This window comes from Vigna angularis, chromosome 11 (genome assembly GCF_016808095.1).
Source record: "Vigna angularis cultivar LongXiaoDou No.4 chromosome 11, ASM1680809v1, whole genome shotgun sequence".
In the NCBI taxonomy this organism is placed as follows: domain Eukaryota; kingdom Viridiplantae; phylum Streptophyta; class Magnoliopsida; order Fabales; family Fabaceae; genus Vigna; species Vigna angularis.
This window is the reverse complement of record NC_068980.1, coordinates 23388331-23413909: the sequence shown is the minus strand read 5'-3', so window position 1 is coordinate 23413909 and position 25579 is coordinate 23388331. Positions and strand designations below refer to the sequence as shown.

The 25579-nt window shown below is 32.8% G+C and overlaps 2 protein-coding genes across 5 annotated transcripts; one reads left to right on the top strand and one right to left on the bottom strand.

Moving 5' to 3' along the window:
* Positions 1-297: 297 nt before the first annotated feature.
* LOC108332334 (nuclear transcription factor Y subunit C-2) lies at positions 298-3019 on the bottom strand. Its single transcript, XM_017567545.2, has 2 exons — positions 2860-3019; positions 298-1354 (listed from the first exon to the last, which is right to left on the bottom strand). Exon 2 carries the CDS (start codon positions 1302-1304, stop codon positions 492-494), a length of 813 nt encoding a protein of 270 aa, XP_017423034.1. The 5' UTR covers positions 1305-1354; positions 2860-3019; the 3' UTR covers positions 298-491.
* Positions 3020-10663: 7644 nt separating this feature from the next.
* Positions 10664-17701, top strand: LOC108334137 (cyclin-T1-3). 4 transcript variants are annotated; one of them, XM_017569796.2, is made up of 7 exons: positions 10664-10951; positions 11679-11937; positions 12287-12368; positions 15082-15216; positions 15558-15733; positions 15810-15961; positions 16202-17701. In XM_017569796.2, exons 2-7 carry the CDS (start codon positions 11711-11713, stop codon positions 17260-17262), a joined length of 1833 nt encoding a protein of 610 aa, XP_017425285.1. In that variant the 5' UTR covers positions 10664-10951; positions 11679-11710; the 3' UTR covers positions 17263-17701. The 4 variants fall into 4 exon arrangements, with proteins under 4 accessions (XP_017425285.1, XP_017425286.1, XP_017425287.1 ...); XM_017569797.2 differs by having other exon boundaries at positions 11670-11937; XM_017569798.2 differs by lacking the exon at positions 11679-11937.
* The last annotated feature ends 7878 nt before the right edge of the window (positions 17702-25579 follow it).

Below are 25579 nucleotides of genomic sequence, written 5' to 3'. Positions count from 1 at the left end.
ATCTACCTTATCGAAACTACATATTTGAACAAAGAAACAATTTAAGATGACTACAATGTAGTTGAATATATTAGAAATTGTAAAACTTCATATCCAGACAAAGGTTAAAGCACTAGAGCCGCGCTCATTTGTCTTTTAACACGTAATACAAGTGACAAGAAAAAAGCAGACGAGCATATATAATTCAGCCATTGGAATGAAATGGAATACTGAATTAGACCTACTTTCTGCTATAACATTACAAAAACTATTTTTTAGCATTTGACTCCCTAATTAAGCACCTAAGACTAGTTATGGACAGCTGCAAACTAAATCAACTATCACACCAATCTTTAAGAGAGTCCATACAATCACAAACGAGTGCAAAATTCCTCAAACAATCTGTGGCTTTCTTCAATACATAACCCTAAACTACTGCCGAAAGGCATCAAGTAAATTTGTAATCAAAAGATGCATGCTACTTCCCAAACCTAATTGAATGCACATAATCATCATGAATCTGTTTGTTGTTGTTGTTGGGGTGGTTGCTGTGGCTGAGGTTGTGTATGGGGCCATGGCATGAAAGCCATGGTAGGTCGAGGCTGCTGTGTAGGATATAGCGCTGCTTGATCAACTGGCTTTCCCATTATCATCGCAGGAGGTCCCACAGGGTGCTGTGGAGGGACATAGTAATAGGGCATATCAGCAGGAGAACCCACTAATGGAATAGAGGCCTTGGTTATTCCAAGTCCTTCCTCTTTCAACTCGTCTCTTGGAATAATATCAACCAAGAAATCAAAAACATCGTTTCTTGAAATAGCAGCTGCTATATCATTCTTTTGTAAGGTTCTCCTCTTGTTCTCTTCTGTGTGAATCCAAGAACGTAATGTCAACTCTAATATGAACATTTCACATGCTTTTGCAAATATGACTGGAGCTTCTGCTGAAATCATTCGGACATCTTCATCAGCTTTCATTATCTTTTTAATTCGAGCAAGAGGAAGACTGTGATTTTTAAAGTCAATGGTTTGCTCGATTTCTTGCATTTGATTAGACCAGAACATTTGCAGCTGCTGCTGTTGGTGCTGCAGTTGTTGATGGTGGAAATGTTGAGCTTGCTGGTAAGCAAGCTGGTGTGCAGAACTAGAGAAGGCAGCAGGAGCCTGTGTTGGGGAAGGAACAGCTACAGCAGGTGTGCCAGCAGCCACTACGGGAGCAGTCTGGTAGTGAGAATAGGTCATTTGGTTAGCACCTGCAGCAACTCCCATCACATGCTGCTGCTGTTGTTGCTGTTGCCGCTGCCGAGTCCCCTCTGATTTATCCATGATGATTTGCTGCTTTAAGATTTTACCTTCAAACTGTCCTCTCTATAGTTCTATAATAAAAATAAAACAGAAAACCTCATCATATGATATTAAATTGCAAGGATACAGGTTTTATAGAGGTCAAAAAAAGTCATTCAAACAGTATATTATATAAGAATACAGAAAATAGTCTCTAAGATCAAATCCTTATTGATTCAATATTTTCCTACTTACAAAGTTACACAACACCATATCACATTAACTGAAAACAGAATCGCAGCACAAAGTCAGAATTTTTTTTATCTAAATCATTGATTAATGACGGTTAATAAAAGACCAATCTTTCAAACACTAAATTGTAGTAGGACAGGTGTCAAGTCTAAAAATATGGAGACCAACATAAAGGCATATCATAATGAGCAAGTTTACCTCTATCATCAGGTTTGTAAGCATTTACATGAAGAGCATGGGTACTTGGTTAACACATAACTTATGAAACAACCTCAATAATACAAATAAATAGCCTACCTACAGCTTCCCGTTACTTAGCAGGTAAGATGAATCTAAGGCCAAAATTATGCTATATCTTTAACATCTGGCAAGGCATACAAAGGATCAAAATTTTGGCAGTCATAACGCACAAAAGAAAAATGGGTGATCATAATTATTCATGAAAAGATCCAAGTGTTCAACCTTAGAAGACATATTAATAATAAATGCCTACACCATTTGTTATCAATCAACAAACTAACATTGATGGACCCATAAAAGAGCAAACCAAAATTAAAACTGCAGAGTGCAAATTGCATTCAGAATCCAAGTCCAAAAACAACAGTAACATAAGTTGAACACTTCAAAGAAGACCGAAGAGATAACAGGTCATTATTGTGTTTTTAATTCATAATTTTTAATCATGAAAAGTAAAGACAAAGAAAACTCCATTAGTATACGAGAGCTAGAATCATTATGCATGCAGGATCAGAAATACCCGTTATGGTGCTTTACATTTCACACCAAAAGCGAAACGAAAAGCAGGATGTAAAAGCCTGCTCTGTTGCAGAACCATCAAAATTTCAGAAAGATAGCTAATTCTTTACCTCCCCACAGTATTTTAGACCCTTTCATTGCTGATTCTCAAAACAAATTGCTATAATCAATCCAAAATTGAAATCAAACAAGTTTCCTCACTTCCACCCGTCCACAGTAAAACACAAAACTTCGCGTCTCACAAAATTCATGCAAAACAGTTAACCCTCTAATGCATGCATAGAATGTAATCGCAATAATCGTTCATTCCCAACAAAGTTGAGACCCAGAAATTCATGCACTTCTATAAATGAAAATAAATAAACTCCTCTAGAACTTTTTTTTTCAAACAAGACTATCAAAGTCACAACAATGTTAAACTCAGCTCCATAACGATCCAAACGAACCTAGATAACCAAAACAAGAATTTGAAACGCCCGAGATACAAAATTAACACTTAATAACAAACAGAAATGATAAAAAAAACTTCATTTTCACTTTCTCCGCGGATCACGAAAAACAAACAAGGAGAATCAAGGGAGAAATTTACCCATAAAAATTGGGCGAGGCTATGCGTTGGAGTGTGGGGTCAATGGTGGAGAAAACCCTAGGCGAGAGAAAGTAAGGGTAAAGAGAGAAGAGTGGGGTTTGGTTTCAATATAAGGAGGTAGACAGTGAAGTTGAAGAGTGTGTGTGCGTTTGAAATCAAAGTTTGTGAGTGGAGGTTCTAGAGAGAGAGAAAGAAAGTGCGCTTCTAGGAGGATCTATCTGGTATCGACACGTGGCGAGTGTTGAAAGTTCTGACATTCGAAGGGGAGTATTCAGAGACACGTGGTGTAAAATTAGTGGCCGTCACACTATTTTTGAGAACGACTGCGACGTTTCTTGGTGTCGACAGCGCATGCGCGTAAGGGGTGGTTTCGAAATACCAGAAAAAGTAAAGCGTGTTATGGAATTTCAGGCACGCGCCATTGTGGGAATTGCGAATAAGTGGGAGAGAACTTTTTACCCTTTTGTTTATTATTATCCATTTGGTGAATATTAAAAAAAATCTTTGCTAAAATGAAATTTTATAAAATGTCTCATTAAAAAATATAATTGGTTTTACTGAGATTCAGAGCGTCCATCTTGTGGAAAAAACTGTATGATGGCCAGAATGTTCCAGGAAGAAAATTTTATAATCTATGTGTATAGTATCTACTATGAGAATGCATTTATGCTTCTTACAAAAATTTCACATATATTTATAGGGTTTTATAAAATCTATACCAAAAAAAATATAATAAAATTTTACTAATAAATTAGTACGATAATCACAATAATATATTATTTAACCAAATTGATCACGTTATATTAATATATATATATATAAAGATATTTATGATATAATTAAATTATCGAGATTTGAAAATATATTATGTTAATATATAAATACTATACTAATAAATATTTTTGTTAATATTATTTAGTTATTTTAGGCTAATCATATTGATTGAGCTTCATTAGATTAAACTCTTTAGTATATTTGTTGGTTTGGATAACTATACAAGTTCTTTCAAGCTTGAAAGTTTGATTGACAGGTAGAGTGAACTTATTTTGACAGTAATTGATCATTTGGTTGAGTTGTAGTCAACTTTATGTTTTGCAGATGGATTAATTGTTTGGTTAGGTTGTAGTTGATCGGATTTAACTTTATGCTATCGCCTTAAATAGGTTTAGGTGTTGCATTTGCAGTCTTTAGCTTGTGTTATTGTCTAGGTAGGCTTAGGTTATGTGTTTGTAGGCTTGTCTTATGTCTAAGTAGACTTAGGGGTCACGTTTGCGGACTTTAACTTATATTATTATCTAGGTAGGCTTGAGTGTCGCGTTTGCTGACTTGATTTGTGCAATGAATTTTCTCAATATGGATGGAGAATAGTTCATTCCTTGTTGTTTTATGAAGTCCACATACGAAGAAATATAAGCATCAATTATATATCTCATCAACGGTAACAAGTCGTTCAGACTATTACTCTCGCATAGAGGATATGATTACAATACAAAACAGTCTAAACACTCGTAGGTGTTTGTCTCATCACTCTTTTTCTCTCACCTTACACAAGTAAGCAAATGATATAATGAAGCACTATAGGGATGTTATACTTTATTTTTTTCTCTCTCTTCTCTCTTGTTACAAATACAAGTAGATATTTCAATGAGGCTTGAGAGATATTTTTATGTGTTTCACTTTTTCACTCTCTCTTCTTTCTTCAAGTGGATGTTCTGATGAAGCTTGAGATTATTCTTCTTTTCTTGAGCTCTTCTCTTTTTCACTTTCCTTGATTTGAGAAATTTAGCTTTAATAGCTTAAAGAGATTTTCTTGCTCAACGGATGATGAAATATCTTCATTTCTTTATATTTTCTCTCCCCTTCATCATCTTCTTCGTCTTTCTTCTTGCCTTCTATTTATACACCTTGATGATATAGCCATTATGATGATGCTTGTCTTGAGATTTGATAATATGACCGTTTGACAAAACTTGACTTGAGATTTGTTCTTTTCTGGCTATTGGTGTAGGTCTCACTCATAGCATAATGTCTTTTGTTAAAGCAGACGTGCTTTTCAGATCTTTTATAAAAAGTAGTTTTGACTTATCTTTTTGGCATAGCTTTTGATGACTTGATCGGTCCTTCTTTTGCCTCATTTTTTTTTCTTCTAACATTCATTTTGATATGTACAAGATAAGATTGATGAACGTTTGTAGCAGTTGTCCTGCAAAAGATAGAAACATGTATAACAAGTATGTCCTATTTCATTTACTTTAGTGTTTTTGAATTTTTTTTATCATTTGTTTAGGATTTTGTGTTTCTGGCATAGAGGATATGCTTATGATACAAAACAGTCTAAACACTCGTAGGTGTTTCTCTCATCACTCTTTTTCTCTCACCTTACACAAGTAAGCAAATGATATAATGAAGCATTAGAGGGATGTTGTACTTTACTTTTTCTCTCTTCTCTCTTGTTACAAATACAAGTAGATATTGCAATGAGGCTTGAGAGATATTTTTTTGTGTTTCACTTTTTCACTCTCTCTACTTTCTTCAAGTGGATGTTTTGATGAAGCTTGAGATTATTCTTATTTTCTTGAGCTCTTTTCTTTTTCACATAAATTGATTTGAGAAATTTAGCTTTAATAGCTCAAAGAAATTTTCTTGCTCAACGAATGATGAGATATCTTCATATTTTCTCTCCCCTTCATCATCTTCTTCATCTTTCTTCTTGTCTTCTATTTATACACCTTGATGAAATAGTCATTATGATGATGCTTGTCTTGAGATTTGATAATATGATCGTTTGACGAAGCTTGTTTTGAGATTTGTTCTTTTCTGGCTATTGGTGTAGGTGTCAGTCATAGCATAGTGTCTTTTGTTAGAGCAGACATGTTTTTCAGATCTTTTATCAAAAGTAGTTTTGACTTATCTTTTTGGCACAACTTTTGATGACTTGATCGGTCCTTCTTTTGCCTCACTTTTTTTTCTTCCAACATTCATTTTGATATGTACAAGATAAGATTGATGAACATTTGTAGCGATTGTCCTGCACAAGATATAAACATGTATAACAAGTATGTCCCATTTCATTTACTTCAGTGTTTTTGAATGTTGTTATCATTTGTTTAGGATTTTGTGTTTTCTAATGTTTTTGTGTCTGTGAGATTAGGTTATATCGTTTAGTCTGCAAGAGTCTTTTTGGTTGGTGTTTTACTTATTGATTTCGTGATTTGTTTTGACATAAGTATTGTGTCACTATTTTCTAAGGGAAGAACATTCCATGAATGTCTTTCCTGTTACCTACTACTGATTTGATTGGATTTTGATGTACAATCCATTCATCAAATATCACTTTTGTTGTTTTTTTAACGTTGATCATTTAATGTCATTTAATGTTTGCTCAGAACAACAAAGTTCTTTTTGATTTTCTACTGTTAAGGTAGCATTTGACAATTAAGATTTTGTCTTAAAGATACCGAGCGTTAAGTAAGACTTTATCGTTGGATAAAACATTGATTTAGCTCATGGTACCGTTTAGGCAAGTAAACGCTTCTTGTGATTTTTGTCTATTCTTTTGACAGATAGTGTTTAACTTTGTTTATGTTTTCTTTTGTATTTTTAGTTAATTTTTTGTGCTTTTAATCTTGTAGTGGTTTTGTTAAAGACATCGTCTTGACGTTGCTTGTTTTCAAGAGTTAAACTAAATACCCTTTAGGTATGATAAGCTTTAAGCGTTTAACTTTAACTCTCGCTTTTAGGCATAACAATCGTTTAACACATCGTATGGGTGTTTTGATATAGATGTTTTTCTATTTCCTAAGAACCTAAGTGTTTTTCTAAGGATTTCTATGTTGGGGATTCAAGTTCTAAGTCTTGTGTAGGCTTTCTATGTTGGTGATTCATGTTCTAAGTCTTGTGTTTTCATCCTAGGTTGATTTCCTATTTTCTAGAGTCTTGAGTTTTCTTTTTATCCCGCTTTTCTCCTAAGTTCCTTAGCCTAGTTTGATTTTTCTGTGAATTTCTATGTTCGACGTTTTCGTAGACGGTCATCCACACCTTTTCTTCTTGGTGAATTTGGATATGTTCTTTCTATCTTATAGTTTTTGCCCTAGCATTTTAGACATTTTGTTTAGATACTTTGTTTCTACTCTTCTATTTTGGTGAGGTTGTGATTTTTATTAAGCCTTTCTAGCTTATAGTTTTTTAACCTAGTGTTTTTCTATCTTCACCTAGGGTTAATGTTTTTCTAATTTAGGATGTTCTACCATAGTGTTTGGTGTCTGTTTTCTATCTTAAAGCTAGTTTTCTAACTTAGAGTTTTCTATCCTAGTGTTTGTTTTCTTATTTTCCTTCCTAGGGTTGCTTGGCTTCTTCCTAGAGTTTCTTGTCCTAGCAGTTTTGCCTAGTGTTTTTCTAGCTTAAAGTCAGTTCTTCGGTACAAAGACTTCTTCATTTCATGTTGTTTAGTTAAACTTCAAAACTAAGGTTTCTATTAGACGAGCTTGTCTTGTAATGAGCTTGTCATATCCTGACAATCTCTTCTTTTTTTATGTTTAACAAATACACGTGCTAGACGAGAAGTATTACTAGAAAAACAATATGTTCTACTACGAAGAGTTTTACTAGAGTGTGTATTTCTCTCCCCCTGTTTTGTTGCACTCCTAAATTTTATTATGTTTGTTTAGAATTTTATGTTTTTGATTTTCTGTCTTTTAATCTGTCTTTTAATGTTTTCATGCTTTCACAATGTTTTTGGGTTCTTATTACCATTTTTGTTTTAGTTCTTATTTGTTTATTTTTGTTATTTATCACCTAAGTTTAATATGATCTAAGAAAACAATTTCATACAAGTTATTCTAACAACCATTCAACAACAAATTATCATATTGGGCATCAAAACAAAATAACAACAAAACAACAAAAAAATTCATTAACTTTACTCTAACACCTATCTCTGCTAATAAAATATAATATATTAGGTTTAATACCCAATTTTGTTCCCAGTTTGGTTGGCAAATCTCAATTTAGTCCCTCGTTAGAAAAGTGTTTGAAATGGGTCCTTACTTATAAATTTGTGAGTCAAATTAGTCCCTTCCGTTAAATATAACCAAACGGAGTTAATGGGATGATGATGTGATTGTAGTTAGTGGTTACGTGTGAAAATATAATTGTGTGCGTGCTTACGTGTTGGTTAATTAGAGAAGAAATGGTTTTGGTGTATAGGCCCAAAGCTCCTTCAGACTAGAAACTAGGGTTTCTTCTTTTTTGGGACAAAGTTTAGAGTCTCTTCTTCACTCCCAACTGTGGCAGCCCTGCCTTCCATCAGCCCAACACCGCCGCGCATCCCACTAGCCGGACAAAACTATCACCGGCGACACCGATCGTCGCCAGAGTCACCGCCGACCACCGCACCAACCTATCCTCTCTTGCCTCTCTTTGAGCGCGAGAGAAGTACTCTCGCCTCTCCGCGTTACGCCCTCATCGACGTGCCTCCCATCATTCTCCACTGCTAGAGTTGTCGCCGCAACTACATCAAACGAGGCCGTCATCGCCAGGATTGTCACCGACGATGCTTGTTGTGGCCAGGGGAACCATCAGAGTTCCCCTTTCTTTTCTTCCAAACATTAGGGTTTCTCTCCTCCTTTTCAACTCTGCAACGCTCTCTAGGAGCGATGGAGATGCCACTGCGGTCGGCTCCTGTCGGGTTCATCACTGGTCATGAATGCGAGGCCAAACTCTTGGTTGGGGTTTCTCTCTTTACGGCGCCGCTGCCATTGGAGACTAAGCCCCTAGTCGCCGCCCACACCTCCACCGAGCTTGCAACTGTCCTCAATGAGTGATTGATTTTTTTCTCTATTTTTTTTTAGGTGCTAGACAAAATGGAGGGGAGAAGATGACGAGTTATGATGGCGGTCAACGGTGAAGGAGAATGTAGGTCGGGGGAATGGTGATAATGAACGTAATGGGGGTTGGGATTGTTAATATGTTTTTGGTGTGTTATGTTTTTGGTTGAAAGCAGGGGAAATAGGAGAAAAGTATGATAAGAAGGTGGGAATGGACATTCGATGGAGGTGAAGATGGTGAAAAGGTGTTGGTAGTAATTGTGAGTGGCAAGATGGTTATGGCGATGGTTGAATATGAGTTGTTATCTTGATTGAGAATGGAGAAATTGATTTTAAAAAAAACCCAATTTCTTAATAAAACCCTTTTTTTCTCTAGTTAACTAACACGTAAACACACACACAATTATATTTTCACACGTAACCACTAACTATTGTCACATCATCATCCCATTAACTCCGTTTGGTTATGTTTAACAGAAGGATTAATTTGACTCACAAATTTATAAGTAAGGACCTATTTCAAACACTTTTCTAACGAGATACTAAATTGAGGTTTGCCAACCAAACTGGGAACAAAATTGGGTATTAAACCAATATAATATTATCTCCTATACTTTTGACATACACTTATTTTTATCCATTTTAATTATTTTACTAAGTTAAATTTCTAAGATCTTACAAAGAAATTGTGTTAACTTGGTACACTTTCACTCTGTTGTATTTTTTTTAATTTTAATTTTAGTTGAAGTTGTGCTACCTTGGTACTATTCAATAATATAAACTAAAGTCATATCAACTTAGTACAATTTTAATGTTGGATATTCTTTTTAAATTTTAATTGAAGTTGTGCCAGTTTGATACAACTTAATTGTATTGTGATATAAACTGAAATCATGTTAATTTAGAACGATTTTATTGTATTATTTTTTTTTTAAATTTTAATTGAAATTTTGTTAGTTTCACATAATTTCACTTTAATAAATAAAAGTTATATCACATAATTTCACTTTAATAAATAAAAGTTATATCACATAATTTCACTTTAATAAATAAAAGTTATATTAAGTTGATATGAGATGTATGAAGTTGAGAGAACATTTTTATTTTTAAAATTACACCATTTGAATAATTTAAAAAAAATAATTGTATTTTTCAGTGTTTTTCGATACACATAATATATATTTATAATATATTACTCAATTTAACACATTAGTAATATGTTTGTCAACATTGTTACTTTCTAATTAATTTATTAAAAATATTAAATATTTAAAAAGTAAGAACCAACTGAAGTTTTAAAACGAATAAAATAATATTAAAATCAAATAATATAATAAATATAATATATTTATAAATTATATATATATATATATATATAATATTATAGTATACTAATGGAAATATATAAATATGTTCTTTTGTTCTTTTTATAATAAAAGAAAATAAAAACTTAATTTTTATCATATTATTAAAATAGAAAAGTATGATCACAGCAAATTATTTTAAACTAAATGATTTTTATAATTTCATCATAAATAACTATAAAATATAAAGAAAAAAAATAATAAAATAAGTTATATTAATTCGAATAAAATTAATAACGGTTTTTTAATAATTGTTTAAATTTATATTTTTATAATAGAAAGTAAATACTTAATTTTTCTTATATTATTAAAATAGAAAACTATGATCCAAAAAATATTATAAACTTAATTATTTATAATTTCATCATAAATAATTATAAAATATAAAGAAAAAAATAATAAAATAAGTTATACTAATTCGAATAAAATTAGTAACTATTTATAAAGCGGTCTTTCAATAGTTATTTAAATTTAATTTATATATAAATAAGATATATATATATATATATATATATATATTATATTATATTACCTTATGTTATATTATATTATATTATTATGTTATGTATATTTACCCATAAAATTTTAAAAGATAAAATACTAAATGCAGAAGGAAAAATATCAGGGTTAGTGTACATGTTTGCCTCCATAGTGTTTTTATTCCCTCTCCATTTCGGCTGTAAACCCTAACTTTAAAATTCCCAAAATATCTCTTCTTTCTTCTTCTTCCACACTTTGATACAGTTAACCACCAATTTCTCCTCTCTCTGTAAACACGCTGGGGCTTGGAACTCCACGATTTTGGTTTTCTGTTGTCGCTGCTCGCCGATAAAATTGGCTTTGTTCTTTCCAAATTCGTCTTGGACAGTCAAATTGAACTGTTCTTTAGTTCTTTTACTGCAGGTAAAGGTTGAATTTGCTTTGGGTTTTATAGTTTTCTGGTTGCAATTCTTTATATTTAGTTTTTGATGAAATAGACAGTGTGCCCTTTGGATTTTAGATTTTGTCGGTCTCTCATATACTTGGTTTGAAGAAATTGAGTTTGTAAACTTCATTTTCCAAATTGTCGTAGTGGTTGTATTGTATTGAGGATTACTGTGGTGGGATAATCATTTCTTTCATTGCTGGTAGGTAGTTGAAGTAAGTGACATGTTGAGATGATTTTTCCAAGGGATTTGGTTTGGGTTATTTAGTGATACTCAATTTCTGGTGCTGTTGTGAAGTTTGTAAATATATGTATATATATACATATCTAAATGTTTTAGCATTGGGAATATTGAGTGTGGAGGTTTAATGGGTGTTAGTGTTATTGATAATGTTATAAAAGGGATTTGGTACTTGCGGTTACTTAGTTAGAGGCAGTATGATTAGGAAAATATGAGATTGGAGGATCCTTTTGGGAAAATCTCGGTGACGGTCAGTTATTTGTTTCAGATTTTGATGACTACAGGCAAGAAAAAAAATTGGAGGGATCATTCCCTATGCTTTTGTTGATTTAATTAGGGTTTATATTTTATTTATTTGTAGATTAGCATCACGTAGTTGTTTCTCATTATTGTATTTAGTGGACAGGGAACAATTATTTAATGTACATAAGTGACTTGATCATAATGTTCTGAAGTTTAAACAGATATACATCAAAACTAAGTTTCATCAGAACTTATGGCTGGATTGTTGCTTGGTGATGCATCTCATCATGGAACTTCTCAAGGTGTTTCTCAAAGATACTCTCAAGAGAAGTCAGAGGATGGCTCAAGATGGTACTTTTCTAGGAAGGAAATTGAAGAATACTCACCATCCAAACAAGATGGCGTAGATTTGAAGAAAGAAACTTACCTACGCAAATCATACTGTACATTTCTGCAAGACTTAGGCATGAGACTTAAAGTGTGAGTCTTTGTTAGTTGCCTCAGTGACCTATATTAATTCAATAGGTTCTTTTTTGACTTTCCTGTTTAAGACGCGTGGTTTATTGTAAGTATCCTTGTTTCCTATTTGTTCAACTGATGTGAGTACTGAAAGTAAAGTTTGTTAAGATTTGATTTGTTCCCTTGTAGGAGGGCAGGAGGTCATTAGGAATATCTTAGCAATTTTAATGTCTACATATATTTAAGATATTGCTGGCACCGAAGGGAAAAAGAGTCTTAATCTCTGCTGTATTAAAATTGATAATAGATGTCAGTGAACACGCTTAAGTTCATTTATCATTATGTTGATATTGATTCAATTGTGTTGCAGACCTCAAGTAACTATTGCTACTGCCATAATATTTTGTCACCGATTCTTTCTAAGGCAGTCCCATGCAAAGAATGACAGGAGGGTAAGTTTGTATCCTGTTATTATAACTTTCCTAGTCTTTATTATTGGATAGTTGTTCTCAGTGTGAATAAATTTTTTTCTTTATATTTAATTATGTATTTTAATGTGCAGTTTTAGCAAATCTATATTTTGGATTGTTTATATGTTCATGGCTGTTGAATTTGCATTAGTTTGTTTTGATAACTATTGTTCAATATGTTTTTTTATGCTAAATAGAATCATCAAAATTATCTCCACATGTAGTGTGCATTCAAATTCACAAAAATAGTTCCAATTAAAAAGAAGGAACGAGTGTTGGATTGGAATAGTATTCTTGAAAATCATCAAGAAAAGAAAGAGAGAAAACGAAAAGATATGCTTCTGTTATTTATATCTTGAATATTGTTAAACTTAAAACTAATCAGTTATAGCTGAGGATTGTTTTACCTATTGGTTCACTATTTGATACATAAAGGGAGTTATTGGTGTACATATTTTTTGTACAATTTTACCCTTGTATTTTGATAACTGTCTTTTTATATAAGAACTGCTGTTATTTTTATTTTGGTAATTGTCATTTTAACACTCAAGAAAAATGTGGACACAGGTGTAATAGTGCCTATATTTCCACTAGTGAATATGAACTCGATCCTTATTTAATGAATCTCAGGTGATTTTCAGTTTTAGATAAATTTTAGCCAATAAAAGTGTTAGAAATAGGATGGTCAGTGTTTCAAGTGTTTGGATAAGATGAGTAAATTGTTTTTATGATTTAGTATTGTCAACTAGCCACTATAGTGCAACTTCTGCTATTTGCCTGTGATTTTTCAGCTATTTGCTAGAGCAAATTGTTGGCTTTCCTCCATTTTCCATTGGCAAGACTGGTTAAATTTCTAACACATTAAATTACTGAGACATAATTCAGAGAATATTACAACTTATTGGTTGGTCTGACCACGGTCTTAGACTTCTAGTTGCTTTATGACTGTCTACCTGCATGTTCTAGGTCTGAACCTTTATTGTTTTATAAAATAGCCCCTTTTCCTTAAAGTATGCTGGGTAATCTTTGTGTTAATAAAGAGTAAGAAAAACGTTTTCATCATAATGGAATGTTGGTTTATCCTGGTTATAAAACTGCTGCATTGTATTTTGTTTGATTTCTTTAGACATTTTCCATCAACCTTGCATAATACGCAGTTGTGGATAAGTAGTTTGATGAATAATTGGGTATTTTATAGTCATACTATGTAATAAGATTGGTTTTGAGGCCTGATATTTACATGTAACTGTCAAGATATTCATAGTTATATTTACATCCTGGATGAGCAGGATTGAACATTATTATCATGTCAAATCAGTAGATGAATTCTTATTTGTTTTTCTCAAATTTAGAAAGAATAGTATATTTCTTCTGCATTTCAATAATGAGGTCATTGGACCTATAAATACATTAGTCTGCTAGTTATTTTATGAAATATAGAGAGATAATTCTAAGGAAACAAATCGCTGCAATTATGCAATGTTTCTAAATACATATTAATAGCAAGATATATCTGAGATAAAGAATGAAATTATAGTGAGGCTAAAATAAAAAAAACTTAAAATTTGAGTAGCACGGTTTGGACACTCCCCTTCAAGTTGGTAAGTATTCTCCAGTTCCTGCTTAGATATAATTCTTTCAAAGTTAATGCAGTTCAACCCTTTGGTGAGTGTGTGCTAGTTGATTGAGTGGACAACATATGGGGTGCAAATCTAGCCATTGTCTAGATTTTCCTTGATAAAATGCTTGTCTACCTCAATATGTGTTTTTATCATGTTACACTAGGCTGTGGATTATGCTAATCGCAAATTTATTATCACAACATAGCCTCAGGTTCATCCCACTTTATCTTCAGGTTTTCCAATGTAATCTTCAACCATAGAAGTTCACATATTCCTTGGGCCATTGTTTGATGCTTCAACACTTGATTTGGCTACTAACATTCTGTTTTTTGCTCCTCCAAGTCACTAGTTTTACACCAAGGAAGGTGCAGTATCTAGTGTTGATCTCCTATCTCACTAGGCCAGACATTGCTTTTGTTGTTACTTATCTCCTATCTTTCTATTGTCTTAGTTTCAAATTTTGTAGCAAGGCATTAACTTAAGATTTACTTCTCCTTTTTGTCATCTCCAGTTACTGTAGTATCATCAACATACACCAACCATAATGTTGTTCTCCTTGGAACTGAATGTTTGATGAATAGCAATAATAATAAAGAATAAACTTATAGCAAGGATAAAATAGCAAAGTTCATAAAATACATAATGAGCAGAACGATTTTGACAGTTTTACTAATTTGTACCCTTGTGCATCAGGTTAGATTTAATATGTAGGACTTCAATTATATAACTATTTTTATCCTAAAATTGTATTTATAGTGTTCTTCTATGCCAGTCACCAACTAGCTGCTTTGATTGTCGTAGTTGAGTTTTTGCTGTGCTATGTAAATCTTATGCCTGCTTAGTATTTAGCTTTGTAATTGTTTTCTTCATTTGGAAAACTTGTTGTAATACCTTTCTTTGTCTGGATGTCTTACCTATTTATTGTCTTTGTCAGCATGATTTAGAGAATTTTCACATTTATCCTTCCCTGTTGATATATCTCTTTACATGCATAGTCATAGATTCTCTTATGCGTAGAATGAAACATTAAATTTGACTCATGGCTATAATTAGTAACTTAATATGTTCTGCAGACCATTGCAACAGTATGCATGTTTCTTGCTGGGAAGGTTGAAGAAACTCCTCGTCCATTAAAAGATGTAATTCTTATTTCATATGAAATTATACACAAGAAGGATCCAGCGGCAATTATGAGAATAAAGCAGAAGGTATTTCAAAGCTATCTTTGGTCTGACTCCAGACGTTTAAGTACCTGTTAATTTATTGTTTCTTTGTAGGGAATTCTGTTTTGTTTTGTTTTGCTTTTTTTTTTTTTTTTTTTTTTTTTTTTTTTTTTTTTTTACTTTTTTCGTACCATTCAAATTATTCATATTTTGGATTTCTTATATGGAATAACTTGCAATTTGCATATTGAAATTGAAATTTGTTGTTTTCCTTTTTCTGTTTGCGTTTGTTTAACTGCATGGGGATTTATTTCTAAATAAAATTCTTTGAAATTTCTCAGTTTTACCTACCTTGTAATGTATTTATTTCCTCAATTATGACACAGGAAGTGTATGAACAGCATAAAGAATTAATCTTACTTGGAGAGAGGGTTGTCCTTGCAACTCTTGGTTTTGATCTGAATGTGCACCATCCTTATAAACCTCTTGTTGAGGCAATAAAGAAATTCAAAGTTGCTCAAAATGCCCTTGCTCAAGTTGCGTGGAACTTTGTAAATGATGGGTAGGAAGATTATACAATTTTTGTTCAGGCTAGTAGCCTTTGATTTTCTTTCCTGAAGTTGTGATGTGATATGCAGACTTCGGACATCACTTTGCTTGCAATTTAAGCCGCATCACATCGCAGCTGGGGCCATATTCCTTGCTGCCAAGTTTCTGAAGGTGAAGCTCCCATCAGATGGGGAGAAGGTCTGGTGGCAAGAATTTGATGTCACTCCACGCCAATTGGAGGGTTGGTGTCTTTTTATTCAGTACTAGTGGTATAAAGAAATGAGGAAAAAAAGTACCATCTCATTGTCAACTCTATTTTGTCCTTCCTCTTATTAATGTTCATGTTTCTATCTCTCTCTCTCTCTCTCTCTCTGTGATGGTGTCTTAGTATTTATCTATTCAAGGAGACTGTGGTGCAAGCATAATAACTTTAAATATCATTATCATAATGCAAAACCAATTTGTCCCATCTTTTTTGCAGAAGTGAGTAATCAAATGTTGGAGCTGTATGAACAAAATAGAATGCCACCTTCCAATGATGTTGAAGGAGGTGGGACTTCTAATCGAGCCACTGCAAAAGCTCCAGCTAATAATGATGAAACTTCAGCTGCAAAGAGTAATCCCCAGAGTGGAGCGACTAGAATTGAAACATCGAAGCCTGTGTCTTCTGTGGCTGCGTTTGATTCATCAGTCCCAAATCATGTTGGGCGCCCCCTCTCAAATCATGGTAGAATTGGTGATTATGGGAGCGCAGAAATGAAACACAGGGTGGAAGGTGATGCCAAAGGCAATCAACATCCCGAGTGGGAATCAATACAATTTAAGGAAAACTTACATGAAACTCAAGACATGGCTAAATCTCGATCTGATAATGGTGACAAAGAGCTGGAAAACAATGCTGGAGGGACAGAAACAAAAGAACCTACTGATTTGAAAGATAAACATAGTAGCAGAAACCTAGATAACAGAGAGGGTGCATTTAGCCGGCCTCCTCAGGAAGCCATTAAGAAAATTGATAGGGAAAAGGTAAAGGCTGCATTAGAAAAACGAAGGAAAGCAGCTGGTCATATTACTAAGAAAACAGATGTCATGGATGATGATGATCTCATTGAGAGGGAACTGGAGGATGGAATTGAACTTGCTCCTCAGAGCGAGAAGAATAGGGATAAGAGGCAAAACTGGTCTAAGCCCTCTGACAGGTCGGATTATGAGAACATGCATGGAAGACATCAAGATTATGCAGACGAGCAAAATCAAGGAGGAAAAGGTCTATCTTCATATGAACAAGATCTAAGTGCTGTTGAAGAAGGGGAGGTATCTGCGCTTGATGACATTGGCCTTCCATCACCCAAGTCAAGCAATCGCAAGAGAAAACCAGTAAGCTCCCCCGAAAGAGGGATGGAGGGGAAGCAACGGCATAACTATGGCCCTGGACCTCACCACAATAGTCGATACGATTATGTGGAGGATCGAAACAAGGTCAGTCGGCTAGGCCATACTGAAAGGGACAGCAAACGGCATGTACAGGAAAACCATGTTTAATTTTTTTCTGGTATGATGCAGCCGCCTTTTTTAGCCTTCCATTAAGTCAGGTCTATTTGTTTGAAGGACTTGAACACATTCAATTTTGCTGGAGGGACCAATTTCATTTACTCAGTATATGGGCATATGGGAAAATTGTAAAGTAGAAAGAGAAGGGTTATATAGGTTATATCGTTGGACACAAATCAGAATGTCCATTTTCCCGCAAGATCATCCATGGTTTTGATGATTACCCCTTTGAAATAGTATTAGGTGTGATCATAAACTCAGCCTATTTACTAGATGGAGGATTCTAAGTGTCATTTGTCATATCCTACCGTTATTGCCTTCAAAGCCATGCCTGTTATGTTTGTAGTACACTTGGAAGTGTATCTTTCTGATATTATATTCCCTTTGAAATAGGGTGCATGGATAATCTTCATAATTTTAACACTCGGATGTAAAATTAAATTCATCTGCTGTCCATAATGGTCACTGATATTATTATGATAAACATTTACAAAATATTTCTCACACAAGAGTTGAACAATACAGCCTTATAAACCATAGGATAGACACCATATACTGGGTTGGGTCAGTCTCTCTGGTCGTTTTTTTTTCTTTATATATATATATATATATATATATATATATATATATATATATATATATATATATAAATTTCTTTTAATTATTTTAATTCTATTTTTTTTTTCAAAATTAAGAATTTTATCATGTGTCAAATGAAGATTATGTTATGTAGTAAAGATAATGTGATGTAGCAATAATAGTGACAAATATCATGTGTCATCATTGGAGAAAGTGTTACATGACAAATTTTAATTTAATTCTTTTAGTTGTATTTTTTCTTAATTTAATCTTAATTTTTTTTTAAATTGAAGTAATTTTATTTTTTAAAAATTAAAATTAAATTAAATTTTTATATAAATATATAATGATATTTATATAATTAGTAATTTTTATAGACATATTAGAATTAGTTTAAAAATAACAATATTATAAATTTAAATATAAAATTTATTTAAATGTATATTTTAAATTGAATTTTATATAAATAGGTTATATTAAGCTGATTTGTTATTGTCATTTTTAATAAATATCATAATTATTATAATGATATTTTTATTAAAATTTATATTTTTATTAATATTTTTAATAAAATAAAATTTATTTAAATTAATATTTCACATTGAATTTTATTTAAATATATTTATTTTAAATTGTTATAAAACTATTCTAAAATTATATATATATAATAATACTTTTAAAAAGTAAATAAAATATAAATGTGAAAAAGACTAATTAGTTTCCTTGCTTTTCCTATGCTTTAACGTAAAGGTATTCTGCGCTTAAGGCACAAGTGCTTTTGATTGTATTCCCAATGAGATTTGTATACGAAGAACACCTGTAGTAAAAAATATTGAGAATGGTAGAATTTAGATTAATAAAGATGACATATAGTAGTGAATATATATGCATTTTATTTTATTCCTGTAATCTACAATTTCTTTGTGAATTGCTCTCTTTCGCTCGATATGATTCTTCTCACATAATTATCTCATCAAATAACCCATTATTAATATTTATTATCTCTTTCATTTTACTTCTATAAACAAAATTGAGATACCAAAATATTTCTTCTGCCTGCCTGTACGTTGTTGGTGAAAATATGCCGTGAGTGTAGTGGGCTATGAATATTTTGAATGATTATTATCCAAATCTAATGTTAATTTGAATAAGTTTGAAGTTAACTAGTTCCGAAGAATTTTGATTTGAATGATTCCAACATCTTTAAGTTCAATATATTTCTTTCAAAGGAATTATATTTTAAATAGTTACATATTAGTAAGATGTTTCTTTTTGTCACTGAAACGAGTCCTGTATTTTATTTTTTTTCACTTTTATCTTTTAACTTTTAACTAAAAATACAATCTCATTTCCAGGGCTTCTAATTCCCCTTGCTTCTTAATTAAAAATGTCACAATTTTTTTCGTTTCAGTTGGTGTTTTTTTAAGAGGAGATTAAATTTGAATTCTCCATATTATGTGTAGTGAAATGGTTAACATGAGCAAGAAAAAAAGAGAGGATAAATTGATTTTTTTTTATCTCAAATTGCGTCTTTAATAATTTTTTCTTATAATTTAATTTTCTTAACAATAAATTAAAACAATTATAAAGAGTATAAGAAAAAAAGAAAATTGCATATAGAATTTTATACTAGTTTCATAAGGATTTTAGGTCCAATGGTTAATCTAAAAGAAGATTAATGTTCCACTATCTCAAAACCAACAAATTGTTACATAACAAAGAAAATAACAAGTTTAAGGTTTAAAACATCTCTCTTATTACTACAAGAGATGAAACTCACTTTCCCCAAAAGCCATAAGGGATGAACACCTCCTCCAAATGTTTCACGAAGGATGACCACCTCCTTTGAATCTTCACAAAGGATGAACACTTCCTTTGAATATTCACAAAGGATCACATGTTTCACTTAGCAACAATAACAACACTCAATCACAACCCTAGTGAAAATTCTCGCTATATGCCAACACCAAGTTCTCAAAGCCACAACACAAGAGTTACACAAACCCTAGAACACACTTATCACAACACACAAGCAAACAAATAAGTATTTTGTATTTTTGTATTTTATAATGAGAGTCTTAAATCAATTTATGAAGATCCACTTAAGGATACCTCCAAAAATCCGTTTTATATTTCTTCTGAGATATAAAAATTCCATCATTATGTTGAATGATCTTAAAGCCTAAAAAGAAAAACAATAAGACCAAAACCTTCATTTCAAAATACATTGTCATAGTTTCTCCAAACTTTGCAACTATCTTTAGGTTGTTGCTAGTAAAATTTAAATAGTCGACATAAGAATACACAATGAAAGTATATTTAAGTTTGATAAATTTAATATAAAAAGTGTGCTCAAATAGGTATCTTTGGAAGCCATTTTGCACAAACTTGAAAACACTAGGAAAACATGGGGTGAATAGTGTTTTCGAAATCTTTTCGCAAAACAACATCTAATGATTTTATAAAGGAGTAATATAATCTATAAGAAGTTTAGACGCTGACTTTTACAAGAGAATAAACGGAAAACATTTTAGATATCAAGGCAATCAACCACAAATTTTATACTGGTTCACTCAACCTGAGTTATGTCCAATTCTTCCTTAAGAACTCTTAAGGGGTTTCACTAATCTTTTACAAATATTACACAAGTTTTACCTCTCCAGGTTTTCAACAAGTATTCTTATCACTTTTGTCACATAGTCAACACGATTGGGTCCTGCTTTGTTAGTCTTATTCATTTTCTTTTCTCAAAGCTTGGAGCATTGTTATAGATTTTCTATTTAGGTTTAACTAAATAATCATTTTTGACTTTGAATGTACAATGAGTGTTTTTTCCATCAAAACCTAGGCTTGTCAGACAACTGCTTACATACTTGTTTAAGTGTTTTTTTCCCATCAAAATCTTGTTTCTAGCACTTGTGTTTCTATCGATCATATTCTTCAGGTTTAGGTGTTTTCATATTCTTATCTCGTTTTAATGTTATTTGATTAAACTTCAAAAAATGAGAGCGTTTAGACGTATAAACGATTTTGTCTTAAAAACTCTAGGTTCCTTCTTGGAACCTAGGGCCTAGGATCACCAAACTTTAGTATGATCCCTCAACGACTACTTGAGTGAATCACATATATTAAACTTAGGACTCTATATCCAGTTGCAACCTTAGATCTATTCCTACCATCTAAAAGCATATAGGAGAATTGATCGGACCACAATTTCAAACTAGTTTCAACTCAATCTTAAGCCAATGAAATAAGATGAGTGATCAGTTCATCCAACAACAAATATAAACCAATTCACAAACTTATAACTAAAAGCAAACATTCATAAATAAAATAGTATCGAATACAAGAGAGTTCAAAGCGATCTACATATGACTTCAAAACCTAGGAGATTTAGCTCCTCATAATGGATGGCAAGAAGTTAAAACAAAGAAGGAACTCCATCTACTAGTCCTTTAATGATATAGAGGAAGTAGGTGAGAAGAATTTCAAGAGTCTCTCTTTAAAATTGTCTAGAAATTACAACGAGAAGTATCTAAAAAGGCTATGCCAAAGGCTCCCTAAAACAGAGAGGAAGTTCTGTTTTTATAGATATTAACAATGTAGGTTTAGCGATGGATTTCATGGCTCTAATCGTGAGGTTTTCTCCTAAAGTGGGTTTCCTCTTGACTTAAGTTTTGTGTTTTTGTATTCGTGTGAAGGATTCTTCATGGCTTTAGCCTCAGGTCAGGGCTTGAAGTTTCCCTCCAAGGTGGGTTTTCTTCATGTACCTAAAGCCTCAAATTCTACATTATGGCTATGCTGGAGTCAATTTGCTGTATTTTGCTCAAAATTTCTCTATTTTCTTTATATTTTATCTTTGACTCTTGAAATTCGTCAAAATTTGAAAAATAAGTAAAATTTGGGTGATTAACATAGATACTTAACATAATCAAAATAAGATAAGTGTCAAATTATCATCTAAACTATTATAGGAAAAGCGCGATTTACCGACGACATATTACCGAAGGCTTTGAGGTCGTCAGTATTGAGATGATTACCGAAGGATTTTGAGCCGTCGGTAACTTTCTCGCTGATTTAAGTCCCAAATTGGGGTTTTCGTTCCCCAATTTCATTTTCTTCACGCTTCGTCGCTTTTGTCTGTCTCGTCCCTTTCTTCACACACTTCCCTCCCTTTCTTCACGCACTTCCCTCCCTTTCTTCACACTCCCTCACTTTCTCGGTTAGTCATTAGTGGTGGTCCTTCGCGGTGGTCACTGGTTCGTTGATCGCGGTTCCTTCATGGTGCGTGCTGAGGGGAGTCTTGGGCTAGGGTTCGTCGTGGGTTGGTTGCTGCGTTGAGGGCTGGTGGTGTCGAGGTTGAGGGACTTCGTTGGAGGGGCCATTGTGGGCTTCTGTCGCTGTCGTGCTCGTCAAGGGCTATCTTGGTTGAGGTAAGTTCCACATAATTTCATTCACATTCTCATGTTCATATTTCTGAAGCCTAGACACTATTTTTGCCTTTATCTACTTTTCATTCACTTGTTAGTATTTTTGATTTTGATTTTGATTTATGTTTCATCTATTGATTGCAATGTCTTGGATTTTGATGATCTCAGGGTAAGCAAAGATGGTTTTCTTCACATTCTTTAGCCTTATTATTTTTAATTTTTCGTGCTCTATTTAGCTTATAGTGTATCATATTTTCATTGTATTGAAAACATAACTGCAGAGACAATAAATAGATACATCCAAACACTAACCGAAAAAAGAAAATAGACACTTATGCTAACACAAAAGAGAAAACAGAAATCGGTGCACTGCACCACTAATACAACAGGGGAAAGCACAACTGTCCCATAAAGCAAAACAAAATTAATTCAGCTCCCCTCTAAGTGACGTGTGTCTGTGTTATTTAATATTTGAGGTAAGAGTGAGAAATAACATGTATCAAACACATAGCTTCCCGCAGTAATACTTAAAAATTGGCATATGTAAAGCCAAATATAGGGAAAGAAAGCAAGGCTACAATGGGGGCAAAAAGGACCTCATAATATAGAAATCTTTTTAGTTGTTGTGGCTCTAAGAATTAAGAAGAGACAACGTGAGTATCAGGAAGAGTAGGAAACATAAACGAAGCATGAACTGAACAATATGTAAAACACGTTACCTGAAGATTTAAGTGTGCATGGATATCACTCAACAATTTATAATTTCCACTTTGGAAAATGGGGATTTTTGAAGTAAGTATTCAATTATCCTGCCAACTCCCTCATCAGATATGTTTGTTGAAGATTTCACTTTCAATTTCAATGACTTCAATTGAACAAAACAAGGAATTTGAGTTATCATTGAACTAGAAGTTGAGAGACCCTGCACATTGAGAGTTGATTGGAGACACACTTTGAAAGATAATTTGAAAAGCAAGATTGACTAATGGATAGCAATTTGGCACATGGAACATATAATGGGTAACATCAAAAGTAAAATACAAAGGAAAAACAAAATAAAGTAACTTACATGTAGAATCTTAAGGGTACTTGAAGAGAGTATCATTATCTATACATAATCAGCGAGCACTTGCAGCAGACTTATAAGGGCTGACTAAGTTCGTTCAAAATGAGTATGAAAATAGGCTTCACAGTCAATGCTTACTTGTTCAAGAAAACAAAGTTTGCATGCAAAGTTGGTGCAGAGGATCACGCATCATAGTAAGATATCTAAGGTTTGGAGTAGAAAGCACAAATTTGTAAGGTACTTCTTGAATGGTACTACCAATGGTCAAACTAGAAAGGTTGGAACATAAATAGATTAAAAAGATGAAACATAAATCCAAAATCATTAAAAAGATAGTTGAAAGAGATTATGCATTTGAAGAGCTTAAAGAATGGCACTAACTTGTGAGGGTTCGTGTTTTTGGTTGATCTCCCTTCTCTTTTAACTTAATACAAAATTATAAGATGGCTTCGGAAGCTAATATGCTCTATATGGCTGGTTATGTTCTGCACACTGCCTATGACAAATTCTTTGGGAACTATTGCAGCAAGCTCATGGGGAGCTTTCGACATTAATTTTGCAGAGTTATGTGACAAGGAGCTTTCCCTAATTGCTTTTGAGTGAATCAATCATGCTTGGCACTAGCTGTATGCTGAGTTCATTTAATTGTGCATTTGTTGAGTCAATTAATTTGTTGTATCACTCTCTGAAATCAAATTTTGCAGAACTAATTTGTTTGTGAAACCTGTACTGCATTGTTTTCTGAGTTTACACTGAGTTTTGAGTTTAGAATTGTAGTTGACGTGTCAAAATGTTATGCTGCATTACATGACGAATATTGGATGATTGAAGGTCTAGTTTATGCTGTGTATGCCCTTATAAAGTTATAAAACCATGATGTTCACTAGGAATATGAAAAGGACTAAATAGAAATGTTTAGTATATGAACCTAGAAAGCAACCTAAAACTTAGTCAAAACATGACAACCACTAACTAATCCTAGAATCAACAAGTGATTTGACATTGCATCAAGTGATTTCATGTCACAGACAATTTCAAGTAGTCACATTATAGTCAATATCATTTTGTTATAATAAGACAACTCATTTTGTTTGTTTGGGTTGTTGATGTAGGTTTGGACGTGACTGGAAAAAGATTGAAGCATTTCTTGGATCAAAGTTAATTTTCCAGGTAATTTTAAATGTAAAATTTGTGTTGAGGTCATTGATGATATATATATATATATAAGTGAGGAAAAGATGATATATAATAAAATGATGTTATATGTCAATTTTGTGGGTTGAGCTAGGCATAGACCCCTATTCTAAGAATTTTTGTAAGCATCATTGGTTGCTAAATCCTTCTCAATGGTTTTACCTATAGTTTTTATGTGGTATTCAAAGCCATGGAGCTACTCAGTCCAGGTAAGTGTCTAGTTCTTCTATTTTGGAATTTGTCAACTCTGTTTCCTTCATTGTTTCATTGCTTCTGTTCATCATTGCACCATGGAATTCTGATTTCTTAGGTTCTGATTGTGTTTATTCTTGTGTGCCAACCTTGATTTGCTTTGGTTTCCTCATTTTTACTCGGTTCATTCTGATTTGAGTCATTTTATTTTGAAATTTGTCCAGTTTTGTCAAAAGTCATGTTATATTACTTTTGTTCTCATTCCCAGTATTCTGCTGAGTGAAATTTTCTTTTGGTGCATCTAACTGATTGATCAATATTAAGCACACAAAAATGAGCAATGATATGTTTATACAGAGCTTGGGTGCCTAATTCGCTCATCAAAATCATCTTCCTGGTTCATCCCATAAGCTGTTATAATTTCAACCAGTTAGTCACAGTAGAGTTGATTTCTTCACTCTGATTTGAGCCATTACTAAGTGTAGACCATTTAAGCTATGATTTGCTAAAGCAAGAGCTTGGTTTGACTTTGAGAAATAACTCAAAATTGCTGGTATAGCAGTTGGGCGATCTACTTTATATTTGCTCAATCTCGTTTTTGTGTTAAAATTTTGGCTGTAGCATTTAGACCATTGCTAACCATCTATACTGTCATTCTGTTGATTTGAGAAACTTTTGAGTGGTATCTTTGAGTCAAATACCTGGTTTGCAACCTGTTTCAATTTCTGAATCAAAATTTGGATGGTTGAGTTGAATATTTGAAGTAAAATTGGGTTTGGAATATTGCCTTTGTGAGTAATTTGAATTTTGCATGAGTTATCTTATCAAATCAATTCATAATCATATA